General features: G+C 44.5%; 1 protein-coding gene across 1 annotated transcript in view; it reads left to right on the top strand.

The window, feature by feature from the left end:
- Positions 1-3,914: 3,914 nt before the first annotated feature.
- Positions 3,915-21,361, top strand: part of MAP3K12 (mitogen-activated protein kinase kinase kinase 12) — a gene marked incomplete at its 5' end in the record, with an annotated part of 33,698 nt that continues 16,251 nt past the window's right edge. The window contains 5 exons of the mRNA XM_081318503.1: positions 3,915-4,386; positions 13,610-13,793; positions 16,790-16,981; positions 19,424-19,582; positions 19,946-20,104. Coding sequence (XP_081174629.1) covers positions 3,915-4,386; positions 13,610-13,793; positions 16,790-16,981; positions 19,424-19,582; positions 19,946-20,104 — 1,166 coding nt within the window. The remainder of the gene's footprint in view (positions 4,387-13,609; positions 13,794-16,789; positions 16,982-19,423; positions 19,583-19,945; positions 20,105-21,361) is intronic.

Genomic DNA, 21,361 nt, shown 5'->3' with positions numbered 1-21,361 from the left:
CCAAAATTTCCCTTATTATTCAATTATAATGTTACTTTATTTTCTAAAAATTACCTATTTTCCACCGTATTCAACCCTCTAATTAGTAATATGAAATCCCCTGTAATAAATCAAAATCCTTATCTTCTTCAGCCTTACTCAGGCTTTCTTCCTTTGCCAACTAACCTTCCATGCCAGTGCTCTTGAAGCATCAAATAGTTCTCCCTCTATTATTATATATATTATTTGGAATAAGAAAGACCATTTGGTTGCAGTTTTTTTTTGAAGAACTAGCCCATTTGTATTTATCACCTCCCTATTACTCCAATTTCACACTATTGTCCTGATAGGTGTATCTTCCCTTCAATCTGTTCTTCTTCCTTTCCCTCAAATTTCTTCTGATTTTTGTAAAAAGTCTTTTCCATTTTCAGTGCTGTCACTCCCTGTTCTGATTTTTCCATTGGCTGGATCTATTGGTCAATTGAGTCCTCTGTCTTAGTGTTTAGTTGTTCCACTTCTCCTGTTATTTTCTGCATTGTTAGTTCTTTGGTGGTAGTCAAGATCTGGGTTTGTATATTTAAGCTGGCATCTTGTTCCTTTATGTTGCATCTTATTTTGTCACAAGCTGAAAGAATGGTTTCATGTATTGATTTCAACATGGAAAGGATTTTTTTCCTGATTTTCATCCATATTCTTTTGATAGTATGTTAAGTTGAAGACTTTAGAATCAAATGTTAAAAATAGTTTTTTGTTTTTTATAGCTAGGTATGGGACATGTATTTCATGTGTTATAGGTGGTCTTTATAGTAGAAATTGTTTATCAAGTAAGAGTTTATAGTCCAAGGTATTCCATCATCTCTTATAATAACATATGCTGCTCGTGTAAAGAAATAGGAAAGCAATTCCCCACATATAGCTCTGAAAGTCAGTAAAGGTTTACATTCATAGTTCAAACAACCCAGATATGCCGCCCAGAAGTTCCTTCTTTGCAGCTGAGTTTTTCACAGGAGATAGCTTTCAAGGTCAAAGAAGTTTTTTCTGGAGTCTAGGCTTCAAGCCAAGTCTCTTTTAGGCAATAACAAGTTGTAATACCATACTTCACCACAAGATGTCACTGATGCCGTTTAAAGCTTTTTTAAGTTCAAAGTTTTTGTGATAGTTTTTAAAGTCTTATTTCTTTTTTTAGATAAAAACAAACGTCTCCAGTAAGAATAGGAACACTTTTAGTCCCCAAGTTTAAAATTAAACTTGTTCTTATAGTTGCTCTGTTTCCCCTGGGTAGTTAGTTGCCGCTGTTCTTAGAGGGTGGGCTAGAAATTTCCTTCCCTCTCTCCTCACTGGGGGAAAAATACTTTGGGCAGCTTTTACAGGAAAAAATGCTTAAAGTCTTAAAGAGAAGATCAGATCTCACCCAGTTTCATCCACGTTGCTTTAAAGGTGCTTGGTGGTGATTTTGACTTCGGCCTGCAGCAGCTTAGTGATGAGCCATATTGCTATGGCCGGCCTTTCCCCCGCTGGTTTGGAGGGCTTCCCCAGATTCAACGGAAGGGCCACCACCCTCCCGTGATCAAGCAGGGGTCCCCTGCTTGCTCCTCACCCCTACAGGGCGACTTTCAACCCTTTCCAGTGTACCCCAGCGGGGCGAAATCGGACATGAAAGACGGAGCTCGTCTTCCTACGTCTGCGCCACCGTGATGGCAAACCAGAAGTCCCCCAACTCTATTCTGATTCTGATGCATGTCAACTGATGGTACAACCATCCATCTGGACATCCTATTCCCTAGGCTGCATCTGAAATGTGGGACAAAAGAATGTGCAGTTCAAAAACCAATTCTTAAAATATTTATTTATGAATATTAATATTCAAAGACCCTTTTGCCTTTTATGATAAGTTCCAAGGCTACACATTTATAGCCAGAGGTAACATAAGCTGCTTGAAACTGATAGAAAGGTGTAGGATTTGTAGTCTTGTTCTCAACTTCCTATTGCTAAAGTTGTCCTTAGATTTTCAGTAGGCAACATACATACAGAATTTATAGGTAATTGTATGTTTTTATATAAAATTCACAGACCTGGCACTTCTTTTTTAATTGAACATTTTAAAAATTGAATAAATAAACAAAAAAGGAGAGAAGAGAAATTGAAAGTAGGCTACATAGTATATAAACAGGGAATTTACAAGCATCGTAGAAATTATTTCACGAGTGTATTATATCATTTTTAAATTAAAAATAAGTACTGACTTCTAAGAATATAAATGCCACAAACAGTCATCACAGCAGAAATCATAAAACATTAGAAAATCCTATAAAGCTGAAATATGTAGATTTTTTGTAAAAGGAAAACAAAATTTTGGCTGTGGTACAAATCTGTATATAAAATTGTAATCTAGAAAAAAATTCAAAAGTTAAATTCTTTATCAGATTTACTTTTACGGTAAGTAAAAAAGTTATTTTAGACACTGAAGCATATTTCTATAACCAGGGTTGAGTGCTGCTTTTAATGGATATTACAATAATAACTTTCTTCTTTAATTCATGTAAGATGTTATCTATTTTTTTTCTTCACTTCTGCTTAAGGATTTCTTCCAAGCACCAAATTTGGCTTTTGTACAGCACTAGCTGCTGTATTCCTGCAAAGTTTCTCACAAATCATGAGGATTTCTGTTACAGGAAATAGCAGTACAAGAAGATCTGAATGTGTGACTTTGTGCTTTTTTTTAAAAAAAAGATGTATTCTTCTAAATATGCAAGTTTATATACTGCTTTCCAAATTTAGAAGTCTCTTTCAAGTATTAAGATTTCATGATTATCTCTTCGCAGTCCTTGAGGAAAGGGAACAGCTTAAAACAATCTTGAATAAATAAATACATAAACAATATAAACCTATAACAAATAAAACCACAGGGATGCATATTCTCATTCTGTTTCCTATACTGTACTCTATCCCCAAACATCCTTTAGCTTTTCTGGAAGATCTGAAATGGAAATATAAGCAAGTTTGGTTAAGTGCCATGACATAGCTCTGCTCTATCAGGCACCTGGATAAAGCAAGATCCTGATAACTAAATTTCCTCTTTAGTTTGTTAGGGTAAACTCTAGAGAGGAATGTAACATATGTCCCAATCACCTTTCTGACTTAACAGGTGAACACTACTTGACTAGATCTCTAATAGCTTGGAAACAAGATATAGAGGAAATAAGGTTTACAGCCTTAGATGGAGCCCAACTAGCATTGCGTGATCCATCAAGGGATCCAAAACCATACCGTGTTCCATCAAGGGATCCATCAAGGGATCCATGTTAAATTCCAAATTATATGTGCGCTTTTATTCAAAGCTGAAAAGCAGCTTTTAAGAGTGGGCAGTTTACAGTAGATAAACAATATGAAATAAATATGAAGGAAACGTTTTCTTGTTCACCATTTTTTCATCACTCAGCCTCTCTAACCACACGCAGTATTTCAGATGTACAGGGACTTCTTCCAGATTCTTTTGGTTGCCTCTGCATGTGTGTGTACGGCCATTTTCAACAAAAAGGTGCATATACACACTCATGACTAAAGAGTCATGAGCAACCACCTCAGAATGCAGCAGCCATCATAAATACATGCCTGTTGCCAAGGCACCTATTTTTGACCGTGTGGGGTGGTGCTGCAACAGTTGTTAAGTGGGAGGCCTGGTCATATGTGACTTTTTTTCAGTTCTGTTATAACTTCGAACATTCACTAAACAAATGGTTTTAAGTTCAGGGTTATCTGTAGTTCCATGTTCCAAATTCTTTTTAATATTCTGTGAGTTACTTATCAATGTGAAAACTTGGCTTGCAGATCCCACAGTCTCTTGATTCCTGCTAGTTGCCTAATCCATGACCCTTTCATTTTCTTTTTCTGCCTCTTAGGGACTAGCTGCACATTACTCCAAGAAACACGTCATCATGGCATGCCTGCACGAGACCCGCACGCCTTCCCCCTCCTTTGGCAGTTTCAACACTATCTTGACAGAGAATTCCCTCCGAAAGTTGGATCCAGATGCCTCAGACTGCACCCCTGAGAAGGACTTGACGCCCACACAGTGTGTGTTGCGAGACGTCTTGCCCATAGATGGGAGTGGAGGGGGAGGCAGTGGACACAGTCCCACCCCCAGCGAGGAGACCCACGAACAGTTTGCCAACAGTGTGCTGCAGCTCCACGAGAATGAAGCTGGTAGTGGGGGGGGAGGTGGAGCTGGCGCTGCAGGAGCTGGAGTGGGGAATCCTGAAGTCCGGCCCACCCGTTACCATGCTGACCAAGTACGGATCCACTGCCAGACAGGAAGTGGCTTTCTGGAAGGGCTTTTTGGTTGCCTCAAACCTGTCTGGACCATGATTGGCAAAGCATATTCCACCGAACACAAACAGCAACAGGAAGGTGAGGAACATGGTGACCACCAGAAGCAAGACTGGGCAGTGGCCCATTGAAAGAATCCTACAATAATGACTTCTGATTGTAATCCATGAAAGGAAGCCCATTGCTGAGTGTTGATTTCCATACGGAAAGGTCAAAGTTCAGTTCACGGAATGTCCAGGTGGAGCTGGGAAAGACCCTTCTTTAAATCACGGAGAACTCTTTCCAGACATGCATACCAGGAGTAGGGAATTTGGAAGGCCCCCCCCCATAGCCTTCAAATTTCAGTTCTCATCAGACCAGTATACATTAGCAAACAGGAAGGATTTTCGTGTGTTTGGTTTCAAAAGATCTGGAGGATATAGCGGTCTGATGTGAACAATATGGGTTTAGGTGTTTGATTCAGTGTAAGGAATTTTCTGTATTCCTATTTTCAACATATGTTCCCAAATGCAATTGGCAATTCGATCAGTCATGGGGCAATGGGGAACTTAGGACTCAGTTTGGATTAAGGCTTTCTCACAGAGTTAGTGATTTGTAGCATGATTCTTTTCATTCACTGCTTCCCTCAAGAACATAGTGACCCTTGATTTTCTGATTCTGTCTGGGTCAGGAATCAGTTATAATTAGTTTACAGGCTAACCATACTTATGAGGAATGAAGCTGTAGTGCAGGGGTCTTCAAGCTTGGCCCTTTTATGACTTGTGGACTTCAACTCCCAGAATTTCTCAGTCAGCGTGTCTGGCTGAGGAATTCTGGGAGGTGAAGTCCAGAAGTCATAAAAGGGCCAAGTTTGAAGACCCCTGCACTACTGACTATTCATATAATTATTAGGGTATTAGGCCAAATGCTATATAAGAAGCTGTCTTTACATATTGGGTGGAAATGAACTTGATCCCAAATGCCATAATTAGAATTTGAATAAGTGCTAGCCAAATGGGCATAATTAAACTATCTTAATAGAACTATGCTGGTTGCTATGCTAATTGCCAGTTTCTTTCTATGAGCAATCTAGAGTATTGCCTTTGAACTAGGCCTGTTGTGCAATTGCGAAGATAAAAAATACCTAACATTTTAGTCTTACAAAAAAAATCCTACAGAGAATTGTTTTCAATTTTTTCAGTCACGGGGTAAGTTGAATCCCCAGTTTTTATTTCCAGACCAGAGTGGCATGGCCATTTTGCCTCTATTTTCCAGTCAGATATGTTGATGGTTAAAAATTTTGAGTACAATTGAGCTGATTAGATTAGATTATTACTTGCTTGGTACTGAAGTTTCTCAAAATCAGAGAAAGCCTGACGTTGCAGCTTCTAAGGAGAAAAGCAGATGGAGGGGTCATGGCTGTAAAGTAAAAAGCTGCAGATACCTAAAAAAACCCCATTATTTTCTCTTTTGAACCAAAAAGAATATGATCATTTACAGTATTTATTTTGCATGCCACCTCAGTCAATGAAGGTATTCTAATTTAAGCAGCTCACATGCCAGGATTTAAAGCAACAAAGCATACAATAATGCTATATAACATACAACAACAAAGCATACAATAATACTACATAACCTTACATCAGGGGGGATAACCAACTCCATAGGATTATACCATCAAGGTAGACCAGTGTTTTTCAACCACTGTTCCGCGGCACACTAGTGTGCCGCGAGATGTTGCCTGGTGTGCCGTGGGAAAAATTGAAAAGTAATTATAAAATACTTTCTTTGTGTTTATTTGATTCCTATTCAAGAGAATTACTTTATATATAGTCAATATAGGCACAGAGTTAAATTTTTTTAACATTTTCTAATGGTGGAGTGCCTCGTGATTTTTTTCATGAAACAAGTGTGCCTTTGCCCAAAAAAGGTTGAAAAACACTGAGGTAGACTACAACGAACAAACTATTATACTGTACTCCAGAACCTGCTGGCAGAGCCAAGTTTTCACAGCTTTATGAAAGCCTAACATCAAATCTTGAGGGAGGTGGGTGCTGTTTCATAGGGCAGGTGCAACTACAAAGAAGACACAGCTCAGCTGTGTCCCATAAAGTCACATTGCTTTACAGCTCAGAACTGGAGCACACTAACTCCTTAACAGTTCTTATTAGCCAGGCAGAAGCAACAAGAGAAAAGGTTCTAAAGCTAATCAGATCTTAAGTCTTGTAATGTTTTATATATAACAGTCAATGCCTTGAATTGCAGCCAGAATCTTACTGGTAGCTGAGCAGAGACATTATATTGACAAAGTGAGGAATACCAGTAGCAGGTGTTCAAAGGTTGCCCTATGGAAGATGTATTGCAGTAGTCTGACTAGAAAGTCACTAGAGCATGAGTAACTGTGAGCATAGCCTCACAAACTAGGAAAGGATGTCGTTGGCACAAAAGATGGATTTCTGGAAATGCCAGATCTCTATGCCATGGCTGCTAACTGCTCACTGAGCAGGAGATGAGAGTCCAGGAGAGCCCTCAAATTATTTTAAAAAGTCTGCTTTGGGAAGTGCAACTCTGTCAAAAACTAGAGATGGTAATCTCGCTGGCAGAAAGGCTATTAAAACCAGAGCCTCAAGGGGCCTCAGGCAAGTCTCTTTTGAAGAAGCCCAGCTTCCATAGGCTGGAATAGATAGACAAGTAAATAGTGCTCTCTACTTTCTCCTGCACATCAAGAAAAACAGAGTCTCTCTCTTCCAAGAGGCAACTGAAAAGAATCATTCCAACCTAGCTTGCACAAAACGGACAGGACCAAGGAATCTGGGAGCAGTCACATCCATTTTCTGATTAAGAAGAAAATTAGATACTTAGAAGGTTCTTGTGTCTTTTCCGGACTCGTAACTTCTCAATCCTGGTCCTGGTTTTTCTTTAAAAAGGGGTAGGGAGGGAGGCTTCCCCTCTTTGAAATGCCTATGCTGTAGTAACATCCAGCACAGCTTGGTGTTGTAGGCAAAGACGATCCAACTGGTTCAGGTTCCTTGCCTTTGGACTAGGCCAGGGGTAGGCAACCTTGGCTCTTTTATGCTGGCTCAGGAATTCTGTGAGTTGAAGTCTGTTGTATAGCGGGTTCTTTGGCACAGGAATGAAGACGAGGCAAGTGACTATAGGAAAACTCATGGTTTACTGCTTGCAAGATCTTAACAGAGGATTGGGCTGTAACCAGCCGCAATATATAGTCTAGCCCCTAGGCGGCAGCCAATAGGTTTGAAACAACCATTTGCCGCCTAGGGACAGCCAATAGCAGCACTGGAGACTTGTAGTCTGGGTTGCTGGAGAGCCGTTAGCTGCTCCAGCAACCCACGTGGTATTACCATTGAGCCCAATACATAACACCCCTCCCCTCTTAGATCAGACAATATTGTAACACAATTTAGACTTAATACAATTATCCAGATTCATTATCAAAACAATCCTAAATAATAATAATAGAAAATAAACCCACATCGGTTACAAGGTTAACTTACAGCATCTGAATGCATAGGCCTTCATTGACAGCACACTAGACAGTTAACATCATAACTCCAAGTTTCTATAGTACAGTGGCAAGTTGCAATACAACAACATTATAGATCTTTATTTTACAATGTAATCAGCAAGATATGAAGGAGGCTTGTGTGCTCTAGTAGAACGTCTCGGAGTTCCAATCACTTTGTGGTCTACCAGCTTATCCAGTGGGCTGGGTAGACCCATGTCCCTTGTTGCTCCTGAGTCAAGGGGATTAGATGCTCTCTGGCTCGCCTCTCCAGGTTGGCCCACCCCAGAGTCAGACTGATCAGCAGAGTAGGCACAGCGGTTACTGAAATCTGGTTGTCTTGCTCCTTCAGGGGATCCATGTTGCATACCTGGACTCCCCACTTCTCCATCTGGTTCCTCGTCAGTAATGAAGGAAAAGTCTTGAGAGTCCAAGTGAGGACTATCTTGGCCGCAAGTTTGAGGACCTTGGGAGGGACTTACGATGCAGTCCTCACTTAGTGGCCATTCTGGAAACCGTTTTCTGAGTTGACCAATATGGCGTCTGACAACCCGCCCTCCCTCCAGCCCCACTTCATAAGATAAGGGCCCAGATGCTTTGGTAATTTTACCAGGAACCCACAGATTCCCATGACCATAGTTCCTGGCCCAAACCCAATCGCCCATTTGCAGCCCCCTAGGGGGTTTTGGTCGAGAGGCTTCTGCTGCCACTCTATCTGGATGCAACCTGTCCAGTTTAGTGATCAAATGCCTCCCCCAATGCAGTTCTGCAGGACTTTTGCCTGTAGCAGTGCAGGGCGTAGAATGCTGGCAGAGTAGAAAATCTGCCAATCTGTGATGCCAGTCACCTGTTACAATGTGCTTGAGTGATTCCTTTGTTGTCCTCACCATGCGTTCAGCTTGACCATTAGAAGAAGGATGAAAGGGCGCAGACATTGCATGTCTGATGAGATTTGCTCTAAGGAAGGCCTGAAATTCAGCAGCAGTGAATTGGGCCCCATTGTCTGCAACTATGACATCTGGCAACCCATGTAGGCAAAGAGTTTTCTCAGCACCTGGATGGTCCTAGCAGTAGTCATGTTAGGGACTGGAATTACTTCCAGCCATTTGGAGTGGCTGTCCACCACTATGAGAAAGAGCTGGCCCTGAAAGAGCCCAGCGTAGTTTATGTGAATTCTAGACCAGGGAGTGTGCATTTCCTCCCACCTGTGAACTGGAGCCTGTGGCATTTCAGGCCTAGATTGCTGGCATGTATAACAACTATGGACTTGTGCCTCAATGTCCTTATCAAGGCCAGGCCACCAAAGGTAGCTTCTTGCTAAAGTTTTCATTCTGACAATGCCTGGATGGCCTTCATGTAATGATTGTAAGACCCTGTCTCTTAGGGAAGAGGGAATTATGACTCTGTTTCCCCATAAAATGCACCCTTTGTGGGCAGAAAGCTCATGTCTTCTGACAAAATAATTCTGAAATTCAGAACCTGGGCTTTTATCCAACCACCCCGTGTATACCCATGAAAGTACTCTACTAAGTGTTCTATCTGTAGCTGTTTCAACAGCAATGTCCCCAGCATGGAGGGGAAATTCAGGCAGGTCCTGTATGAACAGAATTCTGGCAGCAGGTGCTGGATCTGGTTCCATTAGTGGCAGTGGTAGTCTACTGAGGCCATCAGCATGGCCCATTTCTTTGCCCGGTTTGTGAATCAATTTAAAATTGTATGCAGAAAGAAAAATAGACCATCTCAACATTCTTGGTGACAGTATGTGGGGGGTTTGTTTGTCTGTTGTGAAAAGTCCCAACAGTGGCTTGTGGTCTGTAAAGACCATGAAGTCCCTACCATATAAATGGTCATGGAATTTTTTTAATTCCAGCAACAATGGCTAGGGCCTCTTCGTCAATCTGAGCATAGTTGTGCTCAGCAGAGGACAACGTCCTTGAGTAGAATGGTATAGGAACCTGTGTTCCATTCTTTTCTAAGTGACTTAAAACTGCCCCCACCCCATAGGGAGATGCATCACATGCAAGACATACTGGTTTAGACTCTTTGCAGTGAGTTACAGTGGACTTTTCTGACAATAGTGCTTTTAAGTCCTGGAAACTTTTTTCATGTAAGTTAGTCCATTTCTATGGAGCTTTCTTATCTAAAAGCCTGTGCAAAGGCTCTGCTAATGCTGCCTTGTGAGGTAGAAAGGTGTGATAGAAGTTAAGGAAACCCAAGAATGCTTTTACCTCTCCTTTGGATTTGGGCCTAGGAGCCATTTTAATGGCCTTCACTTTAGATTCAGCAGGGTGAATGCCGTTAGCATCAATTCTGAATCCCAAGAATTCTGTTGAAGGAACCCCAATACTATACTTGCTCTTTTTTAATTTGAGGCCTGCCTCACGAAATCTCTGTAAAACAGCTCTGACCCTGCTGGCTAACACTTCTGGGGACTCCCCAGCAATAAGAACATCATCAAAATAAGGGCAGACACCCTAAATGCCCTTAAGTGTGCGTTCCATTATTCCCTGGAAAATTCCTGGGGCAACACTGACTCCAAACTGTAAGCATTTTACTTTGAAAGCCCCCCTGTGAGTCACGATCATCTGAGCTGCAGCTGTGGCCTCATCAACCGGCAATTGCTGATAGACCTGTGCTAAATCAAGTTTAGCAAAAATAGTACCCCCTTGCAAGGGGGCTAAAATGTGGTTGACCACTGGAACTGGATACACGTGTTGCTTGAGGGCTTTGTTTACGGTGCATTTATAATCAGCACAAATGTGAATTTCCCCATTGGCTTTAAGTGGGGTGACTATAGGAGTTTCCCACTCCCCCCCCATCAACTGGCTGTAAAATGCCCTGTTCTACAAGCTTGTCAAGTTCAGAATCAATTTTATGTTTTAAGGCAAAGGGGACCCTTCGAGGCTTAACCCTAATTGGAACTACGTTGGGGTCTAGCTTGAATGAGATAGGCGGGCCTGTGTATGTTCCTAGGGCAGAATCAAAAATGTCAGCATAGTCCTCACATACTGACAAGAGGTTTGTAGTTTGTGTCGGGTTGATACCAGTAATCTGAATACCAATACCAGGCATCAAACCAATCGAGTCCAATGAGACTCGTTCTCTGGCCCCCTACTACTATGACATCCAGGTGCCCATAAAATCCCTTAAATTTTACAGTCAAGGTGGCTTCTCCCTTAACTTTAACTTGAGCATTTTGAAAGTCAGTTAGAATTATGTCTGAGGGCCTCAGTTTGGCCCAATTGTTACTGCGCCTACACACAAAATCAAAAGTGTCTTGAGAAATAATGGAGACTGCAGAGCCAGAGTCCAATTCCATCTTACATGGAACTCCTTGTAGCTCTACCAGGAGTCTAAGTTTAGGTTTGAGGGGGCATCGGGCCCCAGTGAGGCACACGCTTCTACGCCTTCTGAAAAACCCCACACTAACCGGACCCTGGGCCCCAGTACCTCTCCTAGTCAGTTCTTCCCACTGGTGTTTGGGTGGCCAGTCCCACTGCCGGGTCCTGCAAACCACTGTGATGTGGCCTGTCCGGCCGCAGGCTCTGCACATGGCTGATCGGAATCTGCAATCAGCGTGCCACACCCCTTACATCTAGGTAAGAGAACTGCCTTGTACGTGTTCTCTTGCTGCTGGCTGTTGCAGTGTTGTGCATTGGGCTGCTTTTGAAGTTTGTTGATTTCTGGTTCTTCCTCCTCAGAGGACTGTTCGGGGCATTTGGCGTCCTCATGGTGGACTGTTTCTTCATGCTTTGTCGTTTTGGCGGGCTGGACTGCTTAAACTGCACCCCCGGCGGCTTCGGTGGCCAAAACTTCGTCTTGTGCTTCTGAAAACGTTAAATTCGGTCTGGCAAAGAATCTTTGTTGAAGCATTCGGTTCCGTAGGCTGCAAACGAGCCGATCTCATAGTCTCTCTTCTAAGTTTTAAAATTTGCAAAGGCGTGCGGCCTGCCTCAGGCCCGCGATGAATTCTGAAGCTGATTGACCGGTTTGCTGCATTCTCTGGACAAACTTGAAACCCAGACATCTTGGGCTGGAAATGTTTGATTAACTTCTTCCTGAGGTCTGCGTGAGAGACGAAGTGAAGAGGTTCTCGGCCAAATCAAAGGTTGCTGGGCCACAGAGGCAAAGTAGTGTTGCGGCCTTGAGGCCTTCTCCCGCGATTTGGTTTGCCCAGAGGTAGTTTTCTACCTGGGACAAATAAGATGTCCATTCTTCTGGATGGTTCACATTGAATTCTCAAAGTCTTCCGACCTTTGGCATTCTGTTTCTTGCTGGTTCCTGCAATTTCTTCCGATCCTGCTTCCAGGCTCAGGGAATGAGTCTGCTGAGCACGAAGTCACTAGCGTAGCTTGCTAACCAACCTTGAGGGAGGGGGGGGGAATGCCTTTTCCCTCCGGCATGCGCTGCCTTCCCCTCTGAGACTTCAGCTCTTTTTCAGGGAAGCAGGATCCCACCTTCGTTGCCAGTGTTGTGTAGCGGGTTCTTTGGCGCAGGAATGAAGACAAGGCAAGTGAGTATAGGAAAACTCATGGTTTACTGCTTGCAAGATCTTAACAGAGGATTGGGCTGTAACCAGCCACAATATATAGTCTAGCCCCTAGGCGGCAGCCAATAGGTTTGAAACAACCATTTGCCGCCTAGGGACAGCCAATAGCAGCATTGGAGACATGTAGTCTGGGTTGCTGGAGAGCTGTTAGCTGCTCCAGCAACCCAAGTGGTATTACTATTGAGCCCAATACATAACAAAGTCCACGAGTCATAAAAGAACCAAGGTTGCCTACCCCTGGACTAGGCCCTAACAAACATCTGTTTCATCACCACTCAAGAAGGGTCACTAAGGGGGTCAAATCTCCAGATGGATCCAATCAGCCAAATATTGGATGTAGGTTTTTCAGTTTGAACATGAATTTTCCAGCTATTTTCCCCCCTCAAACATACTTTAAAATGGGCAACTTGTCAATTATGGGATAACTTCACCATTCTGGGAAGACTACTCTTGTGAGTATCTCCCCAGAAGATGCCTTCCATTTTTATTCAGTGGCTTCTACTGAATACTTCAGAGGTATGTATCGTGACTGAATGCCCTTCATATAGTTTTTCCCTCTTGAAAAAAAACATGGAAGAATGCCGAATATTATACAAATTTTCAGTTAAATCTTGAATTTCCTGCTTATTTATTTTCTTCCAGTCCCTTTTTATGGCACCCAAAATAAATGGAACCATCCGTATGAAATGTGACTGTGATGCTATAAGGGCATGGGCAGCGAGATGCTAGACTGATTATTCCACCCTGTCATCATTAGAAATTATTTCTTCCCTTTCTCCAAACAAGAAGTTGCATTACCAGAGTGCCATACCAGAGTCAATGGGAGTTGGATGGCATATAAAATTGTATTACTGTTATTATATACACAACAGTGTGAAATCACAGCTGGCAGTTCTTACATGGTTTCATATACAACAAGTTCTTCCCAAAAATCTAGGTGCTGAGATTTTGTAATGTAGTTGCATAGTTATATGTGCAAATCCAAGCAGTGTTGCTGTTGTTGTTGTTGTTGTTACAAGTCCTCTTTATGCTAGCAAGGACTAGAAACTTGATTGGCATTATTTTTTTTAAAATGCATTCTCAGCTTTTTGAATGCCAGGTCTTTGCAGTGTTCATATTTGCAGTGCTCCTGCAATATGCATAACTTCAGTTGTTCCTGGATGACGTTATGCAGGAATTTTTGCCCTGTAGGTGAAAAGTCTGCTTTCCTCTGAACAACCCACGGCTACCACTTTCTTTTCCTCTCCATGCAGACCCGTGGGAGGTACCCTTTGAGGAGATCATGGACTTGCAATGGGTAGGCAGTGGGGCCCAAGGTGCTGTCTTCCTGGGACGCTTCCATGGGGAGGAAGTTGCAGTCAAGAAGGTGCGAGACCTCAAGGAGACGGATATCAAACATTTGCGAAAGCTCAAGCATCCCAACATCATCACTTTCAAGTGAGTGGGTCAGCATTGGCAAGAGGGAGATGGCACTGCCTTTCTTGAGAATGAAGTCTTCCCAAGGATAGTGGGACAGGGCAAATGTCTTTGCCAAGCACCATAACTTACTTCCTCTCCTTCACCCATCAACACATACAGCATACAGCAGTTGATCAGCTGCGTTTCTGCCAACAGCACTGAGACTAGGCCTGAAGTAGAGAACCAGGCCTCAACTTCACCCTAGCACCACCACTGCCACTCAAAAAGGCTGTCTTGCACCACATCCCAAGATACCCAAATGTTGGGGAAGGGTGTGATTTGCCCTCACAGCCCAGCACTCTGCAGGATCTACCATCCGCCACCTACCTTTAGACCAGACATGTCAAACACAAGGCCCGGGGGCCGGATCCGGCCCGCGAAGTGGTTTCATGTGGCCCCCGAAGCCATCCTGGAAACAGTGAGGGAACGGCCCCCACTGCCTTGGCCCTGGCCCAGAGACCCTCCTTCTGCCAGAGACCCTCAGATCTGTCCCACTCCTGCCCAGGCCCCCATAGGCACCCTTGATGCCAACGATGTAGAGCTGGCCACGCCCACCCAGTAGGCCATACGCACTCTAGCCACGCCCATCCAGTAGGCCACGCCCACCCTGGCCATGCCCACCCGGCCCCCTGAGGGCAACCGCAATGCTGATGCGGCCCTCAATGAAATTGAGTTTGACACCACTGCTTTAGACTATGTTCTCTTTCTTTTGACAGGCCTCCGCAGCCAACTCAAGGCTGCTCCAGTTGCACAAGGCCTTTGTTTTTGTAATAGCTTTGGAGAGTGCTCTTCTGTGGCCTCTGCGGCCTCCAGAAACTGTGCAAAAACATGCATGATTTTCAGAGGGTCAGGAGGCCACGAGAGAAGATGGCCCTCTTGTACAAATTACAGAGGGCCTGGAGGCCATGTGAGAGCACACCCCATTCTTCCCTAACCTTTGCAGCCTCCCAAAAATTGCACAAGGATGGTGCATATTTTTGAGAATACTTGTCAGGCGTTGGTGAGTGCTGACGTATCATCAAAAATGTTATAGTAATAATAATAATAAGTTGGAAGGGACCTTGGAGGTCACTAGTCCAACCCCCTGCTCAGGCAGGAAACCCTATACCATTTCAGACAAATGGCTGTCCAGTCTCTTCTTAAAAACTTCCAGTGTTGGAGCATTCACTGCTTCTGGAGGGAGGTTGTTCCACTGATTAATTGTTCTCACTGTCAGGAAATTTCTCCTTAGTTCTAGGTTGCTTCTCTCCTTGACTAGTTTCCATCCGTTGCTTCTTGTCCTGCTTTCAGGTGCTTTGGAGAATAGCTTGACTCCCTCTTCTTTGTGGCAGCCCCTGAGATATTGGAACACTGCTATCATGTCACCCCTCGTCCTTCTCTTCGTTAAACTACACATACCCAATTCCAGCAACCGTTCCTTATATGTTAGCAACTGTTCCCTATATGTTGTGGCATGTTATCTTTGACACATATGTCATAGGCTCACCATCACTGTTATAATGTCTTTTCTGGAACCACAGCTTCCCAGTACTGGCCCTTTAAATCAGGACAACTTGTGAGACAAGATCTTGGATGCTGTACTCAGCCTCTCCTTAGATGTTGCCACCTAGTTGTAATTTTTCACATGGGAGGAGAGGTTTAGTAATCATATTAACTATAATGAATGAATGTAAATTGAATTGTAATGCTCATTGCATCACAATTAGGTTTCATCTTGGCTCTGCCACATTTCTTTGGAATCCAGTGTGACCTTAGCTGATTCTCGCTGGAAAGAAACAGGACAGTAATACTGTATAAAATAAGTAATACTATTTCAAATGTTGGAATTACAACTCCCATAATTCTTATCTTGTAGAACCAACCAAATTATTTCCAGATACATTGGGCTATAATTCTTATATTTCCTAACTGCTAGCTGTTTCTAAGATTGTCTGTGTGCCTTTGAGTGAGGGTTGACTCTTGATGACTTCCTAAACAAGTTCCTGCAGGTTTTTTTCCCAGATCTTCCTGGGGCTGAGATAGTAACTGGCCCAGGGTCACAAATTTGGCTTTTTGCCTAAGGCAGAACTAGAACTCACATTCTCTCCATTTTTACACTCATTCCTCAAACTCTATATCAAACTGATTCTCCTTTTAAGAATTGTAGTCCCAAATGTCTTGTGGTCACCAAATATGGTATAGATAAGAGTATCTATTTAGTAATGGCATTTCATATTCCAGTAGTCTATTCACATATTGTTGTCAACCCTACAAGATAGACAGGGAAGCCAATTGATTTTAGATGGAATATTGCAGGTCTGAATGTGCTTCCTCTCTTTATCTTCATGTGAACTAGGGATGGGGCTTGTCTGAGACATTTTCTCAAGTTCCTTGGGGCAGACTCAAGCCCTTCTTATCTGAGCATGGCCTTGGTAGGGTCTCTTCCTCCTGTCCTTCAAGATCATTCATATGCCCTCTACAACAGGTGAATGAATGTTTATATTTTCAATGGTTAAATCCACAATGAAGGTTGCAGAAGGACACACACATACCCGCAACACACTGTTGCAGTTGCAACAATAACAACAAAAAGTTCTGGACCACAGAATGCTGAATAATTTGGGTGGGTGGGGGAAATGGGAGCCTTGTGTGGGGAACAGAAATGATGGGTGTTTTCCTTTACAATGAGAGGAAGATGTGCAACATCCTAATTATCCACAAGTAACGCGGTGGCATTAAGGGACAGCTTTTGGCTTGTCTCTGAACAACAGCAACCCTTCCCACGTATTAAACCTTAGGCTTTCTTGCTGGGATACAAGGCAGAAGTGAATCCCGGCTCTTTGTCTCCCCAGAGATCACCATTCAGAAAATCTCTTCAAAGAGCATGCTGCTAAGCTTTGCAGGATTCGGTGTTATTTCTCTGCCACTGTCAAATGTCCTGACCTTCTTAGACCATCCTCATTCTGGTGTCCCCTGTCCTTTCTTGCTCCTTGCAGGGGTGTGTGCACCCAGGCTCCCTGTTACTGCATCATCATGGAATTCTGTGCCCAGGGTCAACTCTATGAGGTGCTACGTGCTGGACGCAAAGTTACCCCCTCGCTGTTGGTGGACTGGTCCATGGGCATCGCTGGCGGCATGAATTACCTGCACTTGCATAAGATCATCCACCGAGACCTGAAGTCACCCAAGTAAGAAGGGAAGCTAAATAGTTCCAGGAAACTAACTTGCCGGGCAGGCAATGGCATAAAACTCGGGGTTATTGAGGGCGAGTTGGCGTTATTTTTATTTATTTTTTTATTTTTCTGCTGAAACAAAAGCTCTCGCTTTTGAAAGTTCAAAACCTTTCTCCAAATGTTATAGTTAAGGGGCAGGCATGGCAGTCTGCTCTGCCTCTTGGTCACTGGTTTAATCCGCAACTCTTTTTCATGCCTGGGTACAATTCAGGGCCATTAACCCTTCCTTGCAATGGCTTTTGCACCTCTGGTAGGTTGAGGGTGGCGGGTGGGTGTTTCCTAAACAAGCAAACAAAACAGGGCTCACCTCCAAGGAGTTTACCATGTAAATTAGACTTCAGGGAAGACAATGGTGAAGGTGACAAAAGGTCAGGTAGTCCTCGACTTGCAACAGTTCATTTAGTGACTGTTCGAAGTTGTGATGGTACTGAAAAAAGTGGCCCATGACCGTTTTTCACACTTAACAACCGTCGCAGCATCCCCGGGGTCACGTGATCAAACTTCAGACACTCGGCAACTGACTCATATTTATGACGGTCGCAGTGTCCTGGAGTCAGGCAATCCCCTTTTGAGACCTTCTGACAAAGTCGATGGGGAAGCCAGATTCACTTAACAAGCCGTGTCACTAACCTGACAGCCACAGTGATTCACTGAACTGTGTCATTAAAGGTCATAAAACGGGGGAAATTCCATAACAACTGTCACCGAGCAACATACATTTGGTGTTCAATTGTGGTCGTAGCTTGAGGATTACCCGTATGGCAAAGGACAGATGTGAGCAGTCCCCTTCCATCATTAAATATGGTTGCCAAGGAGGGCATTGCATTCCCTCACCGTCAATCAAAAAGCTGGGTGGAGGTCAGCAGCTGCAGTGCTGTCTGTCCAGGTGGAGGAGGGCATCATTTACTCACTCAGAGCTGAGCAGACCTCCTACTTTTGCTGAGGAAATAAGAAGAGTAAGGGCTGTAACCATGCCTTGTCCTCTTTGGTCTCTCTTGGTGATTTATGATTTCCAGGTGTTTTGTAGTCTAGGGCAGGGCTTTTCAACCAGTGGTACGGGTACCACCTGTGGTACATTGGCACCTGGCAGGTGGTACGCGACCATCCTAGAAAAGTGGTAGCGGGGGAGGGGAATGAGTTGAACCGGTGGCAGCACCGCACAAGTCTGAGTGAGAGACGGCTGGAGCTGCAGGGCTGTTAGGGCTTAGCGGAACCGCCAGGATCAGCACCAGGCTCCAGCTGGAGCTCGGCGCTGATCCCAGCGCTTCTGCTGAGCCCAGAAGAAGCGCCAATCACTGGAATGTTGCAACATCTCCAGGGTCTTGTGATTTACATTCAGATGCTTGGTAACTGATTCATATTTATGACGGTCACAGTGTCCAGGGTCATGTGAAGTGGCCAAAACCCGCTGCAACCACCCAGCGGGGGGGGGGAAATAAAAACCAAACAACCCCCCCATCCCACCTCTGCTGCCAATCCTCAACAGAAATGCTCACAACAATGAAAACCTCAGACAGGAGGAAGAGCGCCGCCGGGCGGGCAGGCAGGTGTCTTGCTCGGCTGTGGCTTGGGGGGCACTTTTTCAGTGCCATTGTAACTTCGAACAGTCACTAAGTGAACTGTTGTAAGTTGAGGACTACCTGTACTTCATCATTTTGGGGGGGGGTCATCATGTTTTTGACACCTTGCTAGGTGACTGGTGGTACTCGGATGTTGCCATATCCTAAAAGTGGTACAATGGGTGAAAAAGTTGAAAAGCCCTGATCTAGCTAGGGCAGAGGTCCCCAACCTTTTGGGCACCAGAGACTGGTTCTGTGGAGAGAGGTTTTTCCACAGACCGGAGAGTATGGTTTTGTGTGGTGCCTGCATCCCGCAGATGGGGCTTTGCTTGTTTGCGCGGCCCAGTTACTGGCATGTCGTGCACCAGTACTGGTCCACAGACTGGGGGTTGGGGACCCCTGGTTTGGGGCAGTAGGAGAAATTTGCATAAATCTTGGTTTAAGAATAAGACACAGCAGAATTGCTTGGGGACAAGGAGGTAAAAATTGGGATTGTCCAGATACTCCAAGGAAGTTGTAAATAACTGAGGAAAAAAATATTTTTTATGTACCACTCAATAAGATATAGGTTAAAGAAGTAGACAATACACTAGATTCCTTTAAAATGCCACTGCACAAATTAAGAACCTTTGTGGCAAAGTTATCCGCTACCTCCAAGGAACATACTGCCCAAGTCTCTAAGAGCCAGGCACAATATAAATTTAATGCATTATTATTACTCCATGGAGGAGTATTCCATATAATATTCATATATTATCCCACTTAACTGATATCCCACTTTGCCTCTGGGTGTATCTCAGAAGGAGCCCCGGACTCCATTTCTTTTCTTTTCCCTTAGCATGCTGATCACATATGATGATGTGGTGAAGATCTCCGACTTTGGCACCTCCAAAGAGCTCAGTGACAAGAGCACCAAGATGTCTTTTGCTGGCACCGTGGCCTGGATGGCCCCTGAAGTGATTCGGAATGAGCCTGTTTCTGAGAAGGTTGACATCTGGTAAGGGGAGCTAAAACCCAAAGGAGATGCAGTGGAGAGACTGGAGAAGGTCTGAGTGGGGTGGCCGAAGCATAGGACAACCCAGTGCCCGCCAGATGTGCTGGGCTCTGGCTTCTATCATCCACGTGACACATGCCCAAACAAAGGTGTGTTGGACTACAACTCCCACCAAGGTCTAGAAACAGATGCCTATTCACACATAGATTTATCTTGTGCTCTTCACATCTATTTGTCTATTACTCCTAATCTCATCTGTATATACCCCCAGGCAGAGATCCTGTTTGGGAAGAGTATAAAAGGGGAATATTTGTTCATGCCAGAGGCTTCCTCCACTCAGTTGATTTTTCATTCACGTCTTCCCAGGTCCTTTGGGGTCGTTCTCTGGGAATTGCTGACTGGAGAGATTCCCTACAAGGATGTGGACTCCTCAGCCATCATCTGGGGAGTGGGCAGTAATAGCCTCCATCTACCTGTGCCTACCAGTTGCCCAGATGGCTTCAAGATCCTCCTGAGGCAGTGCTGGTGAGTTCTCAAGTTCTATCCCCTCTCAGCAACTTGGGAGAGATTGTGAGAGGAAGGATAAGCCTCCAGAATTAGCCCAAGGCTAGCCACGGCTCAGCTACAGCTAGAAGGAATAGAAAATCCTGCATCCGGCCTGTTTTCTTTCTTTTTTTTTTTTGCAAGGAAAGGAAAGGAAAGGAAAGGAAAGGAAAGGAAAGGAAAGGAAAGGAAAGGAAAGGAAAGGAAAGGAAGGGAAGGGAAGGAAAGGAAAGGAAGGGAAGGGAAGGAAAGGGAAGGAAGGGAAGGGAAGGGAAGGGAAGGGAAGGAAGGGAAAAGAAGGGAAGGAAGGGAAGGGAAGGGAAGGAAGGGAAGGGAAGGAAAGGAAAGGAACGGAAGGGAAGGAAGGGAAGGGAAGGGAAGGGAAGGAAGGGGAAGGGAAGGGAAGGGAAGGAAAGGGAAGGAAGGGAAGGGAAGGGAAGGGAAGGGAAGGAAAGGAATGGAAGGGAAGGAAAGGAAAGGAAGGGAAGGAAGGGAAGGAAGGGAAGGGAAGGAAGGGAAGGGAAGGGAAGGGAAGGGAAGGGAAGGGAAGGGAAGGGAAGGAAGGAAAGGAAGGGAAGGAAGGGAAGGGAAGGGAAGGAAAGGAAGGGAAGGGAAGGAAAGGGAAGGAAGGGAAAAGAAGGGAAGGAAGGAAGGGAAGGGAAGGAAAGGAACGGAAGGGAAGGAAGGGAAGGGAAGGGAAGGGAAGGGAAGGAAGGGAAAGAAGGGAAGGAAGGGAAGGGAAGGGAAGGAAGGGAAGGGAAGGAAAGGAAAGGAACGGAAGGGAAGGAAGGGAAGGGAAGGGAAGGGAAGGGAAGGGAAGGAAAGGGAAGGAAGGAAAGGGAAGGGAAGGGGAAGGGAAGGGAAGGGAAGGGAAGGGAAGGGAAGGAAGGAAGGAAGGGAAGGAAAGGGAAAGGAAGGAAAGGAAGGGAATGGAAGGGAAGGAAAGGAAAGGAAGGGAAGGAAGGGAAGGGAAGGGGAAGGGAAGGGAAGGGAAGGGAAGGAAGGGAAGGGAAGGGAAGGAAGGAAGGAAGGAAAGGAAGGGAAGGAAGGGAAGGAAGGGAAGGGAAGGAAGGGAAAGGGAAGGGAAGGGAAGGGAAAGGAAGGAAGGGAAGGAAGGAAGGGAAGGGAAGGGAAGGGAAGGAAGGGAAGGGAAGGGAAGGAAGGAAGGGAAGGGAAGGAAGGGAAGGGAAGGGAAGGAAAGGAAGGGAAGGGAAGGGAAGGGAAGGGAAGGAAGCCCGG

Source organism: Vipera berus (genome assembly GCF_964194415.1).
Source record: "Vipera berus genome assembly, chromosome: 2".
In the NCBI taxonomy this organism is placed as follows: Eukaryota; Metazoa; Chordata; class Lepidosauria; order Squamata; family Viperidae; genus Vipera; species Vipera berus.
This window is presented reverse-complemented; position numbering and strand designations above follow the sequence as displayed.